Source organism: Microtus ochrogaster, linkage group LG4 (assembly GCF_000317375.1).
Source record: "Microtus ochrogaster isolate Prairie Vole_2 linkage group LG4, MicOch1.0, whole genome shotgun sequence".
NCBI classification, from domain to species: domain Eukaryota; kingdom Metazoa; phylum Chordata; class Mammalia; order Rodentia; family Cricetidae; genus Microtus; species Microtus ochrogaster.
In genome coordinates this window covers 22,764,346-22,771,373 of record NC_022030.1, presented here as the reverse complement: position 1 = coordinate 22,771,373, position 7,028 = coordinate 22,764,346, and the positions used below count along the sequence as shown (strand labels likewise).

General features: G+C 42.6%; 2 protein-coding genes across 5 annotated transcripts in view; one reads left to right on the top strand and one right to left on the bottom strand.

Moving 5' to 3' along the window:
- The window catches only part of LOC106144172 (zinc finger protein 420), a 48,913-nt gene that overhangs the window by 24,175 nt on the left and 17,710 nt on the right, over positions 1 to 7,028 (top strand). The gene's annotated exons all lie outside the window — the stretch shown is intronic.
- Positions 13 to 7,028, bottom strand: part of Znf585a (zinc finger protein 585A) — a 16,289-nt gene continuing 9,273 nt past the window's right edge. For 3 of the 4 annotated variants that reach the window (XM_026786264.1, XM_026786261.1, XM_013351543.2), the window contains 2 exons: positions 5,409 to 5,535; positions 13 to 3,294 (listed from right to left, as the gene is read on the bottom strand). In XM_026786264.1, coding sequence (XP_026642065.1) covers positions 956 to 3,294; positions 5,409 to 5,535 — 2,466 coding nt within the window. In that variant the 3' untranslated portion in view covers positions 13 to 955. The remainder of the gene's footprint in view (positions 3,295 to 5,408; positions 5,536 to 7,028) is intronic. The other variant, XM_026786263.1, reaches the window with a different exon arrangement.

Sequence of the window (7,028 nt, the reverse complement as noted above, 5' to 3'; positions counted from 1 at the left end):
TACCTTTCCCTTCCGAGTTACAGATATTGCTTCTGACAACCAGGATACCTTTCCCTTCCGAGTTACAGATATTGCTTCTGACAACCAGGATACCTCTCCCTTCCAAGTTATAGATATTGCTTCTGACAACCAGGATACATTTCTCTTCAGAGCTGTAACACTTACAGGTATAGCCTGGATTCTAACAGCCAGGATACTTTTCCCCTTTGAGCTGTAGGTATAGCCTGGCTTTTGATGGCCAGGGTAATCCTTCCCTCCAGAGCTGTAACAGACAACTGGTACCTTATGAAGTGGGTTACAGGTCCTGGTATAAATGACAATGAGAACCCACTTACACTCTGAAGTTTTTGTTAGTATATGTTTTTATTGTGGTCTTTCTCATTTTTGAGATAGGGTCTTACCCTGTAGCTTAGACTAGCCTTGTAGTCATGGTGACCCTCCTGCCTCTGCCCTTCCAAAAGGCTGGAATTAGAGACATGAAATGCCATGCCCCATCCTGTAGTATATGTCTCTCAACAGAAGTACTGGGTATGCATAAATATGTTAGATTCAACCAAGAATGCAAACACACCCACAGGTCTGTTAATGTTTGCAACAAATAACTGACAGAGAAAAGACTCGCTATCGTGCATATTATATGGTTTCATCATTCAATTAGTTGGTACTATATCTACCCCAACAGTATTCTCATTAACATGGTTAACACAGGCGTCCTTGTGAAGAACTTGGTAATAGTGTTCCACTGAATTTCTTCATGAGAAAGTTTCTATTGTATCAAATGGATGCAGTTTCTTCTTGGCATGTAGAAAGGTCCTTCTCTGGGTCCTTTTCTGAGCAGTAATGTGTAGCACTGACACATGGGCATTTTTAATTACAATAATATACATAGCATCCCATTTCACAGAAAAAACGATTACATTAAGACAAGACCTCAGTGAGTTTTTCCTCATAATGTTTAAGTGTGAATACTCTGATGCACACTGAGCACTGACTTCTGAACAAAGCCTTTTCCACAGACTACACACTTATAAGGTTTATCTCCACTGTGTGTTGTTTGGTGCTTATTTAAGTTGGACCTATCAGTGAAGGCCTTCCCACATTCAGAACACACATAAGGCTTCTCTCCTGTATGAATTCGCTGATGTACTTGAAGCTGTGATTTCTTAGTGAATGATTTCCCACAGTCACTACACTCATAAGGCTTCTCTCCAGTATGAATTCTATGATGTGTAATCAACTCTGACTTCTGTCTGAAGGTCTTCCCACATTCCGAACAGACGTAGGGTTTCTCCCCTGTGTGAGTTTTTTGGTGCTTACTGAGATTTGACCTGCCACTAAAGGCTTTCCCACACTCGGCACACACATAAGGTTTCTCACCTGTGTGGATCGGCTGGTGCACCAGGAGCTGAGATTTAGAAGGAAAGGACTTCCCACAGTCATTGCATTCATAAGGTTTCTCCCCGGTATGAATTCTTTGATGAGTGATGAAGTTTGACTTGCGGATGAAAGCTCGCCCACATTCAGTACACACGTAGGGTTTCTCCCCTGTATGAATTTTCTGATGCACCATCAGTATTGATTTCTGATTGAAGGCTTTTCCACATTCATGGCATTCATACTGTCTCTCTCCAGTATGAATTTTCTGGTGTATATTGAGGTGTGATTTCTGGGTAAAGGCTTTCCCACAGGTACTGCAGCCATATGGTTTCTCTCCGGTATGAATTCTCTGGTGTATCATCAGGTCTGACCTCTGAGTGAAGGCCTTTCCACACTTTGAACATACATAGGCTTTTTCTCCTGTATGTGTTTTCTGATGTGTGATGAGATTTGACCTGTTAGTGAATGCCTTCCCACATTTACTGCACACGTAAGGTTTTTCTCCTGTGTGAATTCGTTTGTGTACATGGAGTTGGGACCTGGACGTAAAGAGTTTTCCACAGTGACCACATTTATAAGGTTTTTCTCCAGTATGGATTATCTGGTGTGCAACCAAGTGTGCCTTTTGGATGAAAGCCAGCCCACATTTCATGCACACATATGATTTTTCTCCTGTATGGATTCTTTGGTGCACTGTGAGAGCTGACTTCTGGGTGAAGGCTTTTCCACAGTCACTACACTGATAAGGTTTCTCTCCGGTGTGAATTCTCTGGTGAATGATTAATTCTGACTTGTAGGTAAAGGCCTTCCCACATTCCGTGCAGACAGAAGATCTCTCTCTCACTTGAGCTTTTTTATGTGCAATGAGGTTGGAACTACTGCTGAAGATTTCCCCATACTCAGCAGACAGATGGGGCCTCACTCTTGTGTGAGTTCGCTGGTGGACCTGGAGCTGTGACTTGGAAATGAAGGACCTTCCACAGTTAGTGCACTCATATGGCTTTTCTCCGGTGTGAATTCTGCGGTGTGCAGCCAAGTGTGTCTTCTGGATGAAAGCCTGTCCACACTCGATACATATGTAGGATCTTTCTCCTGTATGGATCTTCTGGTGCATCTTGAGTGTAGACTTCTGTGTGAAGGCTTTGCCACACTCAGTGCATGCATGATGTCTCTCTCCTGTGTGGATTTTCTGATGGATAATGAGGTCCGAGTTGTAGGAGAAGCCTTTCCCACACTCACTGCATTCATAGAGCTTTTCTCCAGTGTGAAACCTCTTATGTCTGAAGAGAGAAGAGACTTGGAAAAAGGACTTTCCACAGTCATTGCATTTATAGGGTTTCTCTCTAGTATGGGTTTTCTGATGTGTAATGAATTCTGGTTTTTGTGAAAATGCCTTCCCACATTCAACACATACATAAAGTTTTTCTCCTGTATGAGATTTCATATGTACTTTGAACTGTGACTTCTGGGTGGAGAGCTTTCCAAATTCAGCACATTCATATGAATTCTCTCCAACATAAATTTTCTGATATTGATAAGGTACTTGTTCATAACTGAGGGCTTTTCCACATTGATTTTGGTCCCATAATTCCTTTCTTGTTACAGTATGCTCAGCATTGGTATAAGATGAATTTTTATCATATTCAGTAATCTTTTTAATTCTCTCTGGCCCGTTATTTTCATTATGACTCTGTAATTCTAAATTATGCTTCAGATCATTCCCAAGTGAGTCACACTGATGGGGTCTTTTGGGGGGCAGAACAATGTATGGGTTCACATGAATTATTTTTCTAATGACCTCAGATCCACAACGACTCTTTGTATCCAGTGTCTTCTTGATGAAGATAACATCACTTGCCGACTTATTTTCTATTTGCTGACAGGTCTCTTTCTGGCCACTAATTTGCTGCAATTCTTCTGGAATGAAATATGAGAAAGCATCATGTAACGCTATTTTCTTGCTCAATGTGAAACATGCTATTTTAGTTTACAGTCCAGCTAGAATCAGCTACAGCTATCAGAGGCTACATGGCGTGGTGCAAATGGCTCACCCAGGATGAGCACAGAGACACGAAGGGTAATAACTTGATGAAAAAGGTTGTGGTGGACAGGAAACATCCAGGTACACAAAACATCAGTTAGAGGAAATAATTAGATACATGTATTACGTACAAGCAAATGTGAACAAAATAAAGCAAAGAACAAGGTAACACAGAGCAAACTGGCATGTCTATACAGTTAAATATCTCAAATTTATTTTAGACCTCATAACATGGATGATTTTTAAATGTTTCCATCATACAGAGGGAGGAGGATGTGAGCAAAAGAGAGAAAAGGATATACAAACTCCATATCGTAAGTCTAAAACAGAAGATTATAATTAAATGCAGGCCTCATCAGTAAAGTACAAAACAGCAGTAATGCCGGGCGGTGGTGGCGCACGCCTTTAATTCCAGCACTCGGTGGCAGAGGCAGGCGGATCTCTGTGAGTTCAAGGCCAGCCTGGTCCACAAGAGTTAGTTTCTAGGACAGGCTCCAAAGCTACAGAGAAACCCTGTCTCAAAAAAAAACAAAAACAAACAAACAAACAGCAGCAACAGAAAAATCAAGTAACCAGGAAGAAAGACCGGGTCAAATGTGGACTCACTCAGGCAGCATTAAGATGAAGCTTGGTAAAGGGTGATTAATAGTGTCAAACACAGCAGACAGATACTCCACAGGTTCAGTGAGAAGGATTCTCAAGTCATAAGCTAGAGGAAAGGCAAGGTAAGCTGGGAAGCATTGAGAAATCTCATGTAGTAGCCACAAAAAAAACAGGAGGAGCTGGGGTGAAGTTATGGTTCTAAAGCAGCTCACAGGGAAAGAAGAAAATGGGATGCAGGAGTATAAATGTGCATATCACAAAGTAATTATGAAAGAAAGATTCATAAATACCTGTGTATATAAATAAAGACTAAGGCCATGGAAAGGTGTGAGAAAAAAGTCAATTAAAAAATAAAAGTAAGCCGGGCAGTGGTGGCGCACGCCTTTAATCCCAGCACTCGGGAGGCAGAGGCAGGCGGATCTCTGTGAGTTCTAGGCCAGCCTGGTCTACAGAGCTAGTTCCAGGACAGGCTCCAAAGCCACAGAGAAACCCTGTCTCGAAAAACCAAAAAAAAAAAAAAAAATAAAAAAAAAATAAAAAAATAAAAGTAAGAAAAAAAGAATGAGGTAGATTAGCACACACTCTAGAATCTATAAAGTTAAGAAGACAGAAATAACAAAGTTCACCCGAGCAGAAGGCATTCAATTACTTGAGAAGTCAATGCTAAGGGTCCTCAATCAAGCATACAAGAAATGTAGAACTTCCCCCAGAAGTCATTTTAACAGCATTTCTAAGGTGTCAATCCTGTTCTAAGGTGCAATCCTGCTCCAGATGGCTCAGGTTTTCTCTCTTGTCTTTTCTGAGGATCCCTTGCCTCCCACCTAAACAGGTTACACTCACTCACCTACACAGGGCTGACATGGGCTCTCATTTTGCAATGCCCATGTCTCCTTTCCTTGCTCCAGCATGAAAACCTCTGTCTTGGGAACCTGATATCATGTTCACAGAAAACAATAAAGGACTGGGCCCAACTACTTATGTCTCAGAGTCCGATCTGTTGGGTCTTAGTGTGTAATGAGAGTTTGTTCTTAAGTAGCCACAGATCTCTATGAACAGAGCCATCCTGAGAGTGCACAAAGGAGAAAGAGAACCCTGGTTGCAGGGCTGGGGAGATGCTCAGCCATCATGGGCACTTGTTCTTGACTTGGTTCACAGCAGCCACACTGGGCACTCACAACTGTAGTGAATGTGATGCCCTCTTCTGGCCTCCAAAGGTACTGCATTTTCATGCGTGTGAAATAAAGAAAATAAAGAAACAAATCTTAAAAGAATCCTAGTCAAACACAGACAAAAACCATGACATATTGAAGATACCTCACAGCGGCGTCCAATTGAGAATAGAATACGCTCAGTGAGACTTCGTTACAGACAAGGGCACTCTGCTTACCTACTGAGCGCAGGTGGCTGTAGGTCTCCTGCATCACATCCCGGTAGAGGCTTCTTTGATGGGGGTCTAGGTGCTGCCATTCGTCTCTGCTGAAATCTATAGACACATCCATGAAGGACACGGGTCTCTGTAAGAGCAAATTCCTGTTCAGTGTAAACAGACTCGGGGGTGGGTGGACAAACATAGTTAGAAATAAGGAATACAGATTTTGTTTTTGTCTTTTGCTCATTTGTAAAAGTCCCTGGAGAGTAATGCCAGAAAGATGGTCAAGAAGAAACACTGACACTCATCTCACAGCCAAAACAACAAATAAACTACGGTATGTTGATGGAAATAAGCAAAGAAGATTGCTGGGGACATCAGAGGAGTCACAGGAACCCCACAGAGTACAGAAAACCAGGATGGTTAATTTTGTCAACTGGACACAATTTAGAATCGTAGGAAGAGAGTATCAGTGAGGGGCTGCCTAGACCACAGGGGCCTATGGGAGAGTGTCTTGATTATGTCAGTTGGTATGGAAAGCCCACTGGGGTCTACACCATTTCCTAGGTAGGATAAGTGGGGGGCAGAGCGAGGGGGCTGAGAACAAGCAAGCATGCATGCATTCTCTTTGCTCCTGACTTAAGAGGTGCTCAGCTGTGTCGAGTTCCTGCCACTGTGACATCCCATGACTGTAGCCTGGAACTGTGAGCCAAATTAACATGATCTATTATGTTGTTTTTGTGAGGTTTCTTTTTTCTTTTTTAGCCATAGAAATAGAAAATGAAACTAGGGCAGAAGTCTACATCTTCAATCCTACGGTTCCCTGCAGGCCTCACAGGTCTAAGCACAGTGAGGGACTTGCTTGGAGACTACACGGTTATTCTTTCTAAACAGAGCTGACACTGTGTCTTGTCCCCTGTGGTTCATGCAGAAGTGGTATTGCACCACCTTGCTGGGTATAGCTTGTTCCAGGGGTCTGAGCTCAGCCCTTGAAGGACAGGGTGTGGCAGGCAACTTGGAGGGGCAGACTAGAAGGTTTTACAGTAGTTTGCTGTCATAGGTAGAATATAATAGAGCTATCTGGGGGACAGTGGGCCACCAGACAGATGGGTCAGAGGTGATCTTTGTTCATTTTTATTTATTGAGAAATAAATACTGTAATTCTTTGTATCCTATTATCATCATCAGTAAGATCCAGCCATCATCATTTCAGGTGGTTGACATCTTAAATTCCCACTCCTAAATATGCAGCTGTACACGCCTTCCTTCCCTCCTTCCTTTCAAGATTGGGTTTCTCTGTGTAGTCCTGGCTGTCCTGGAACTCGCTCTGTATACCAGGCTGGCTTTGGACTCACAGAAATCTGCCTGCCTCTGCCTCCTGAGTATTGGGATTAAAGGCGTGCACAACCAATGCTGGGTTTGTAGGTTTCTTGTTATTCTTATTTCTGAGCAGATTTTCTCCCACTCCTTTATTTTTAAACAAGAAAAGCAGTTGCTGACAGATAGGCCTGGAACTATCAAGTAGGCTTCAGTGTTGCTAGGAGCTGGATTGATAGGATTATCCAGATCATGGTACTCTCTGTGGTGTTACACACACACACACACACACACACACACACACACACACACACACACACA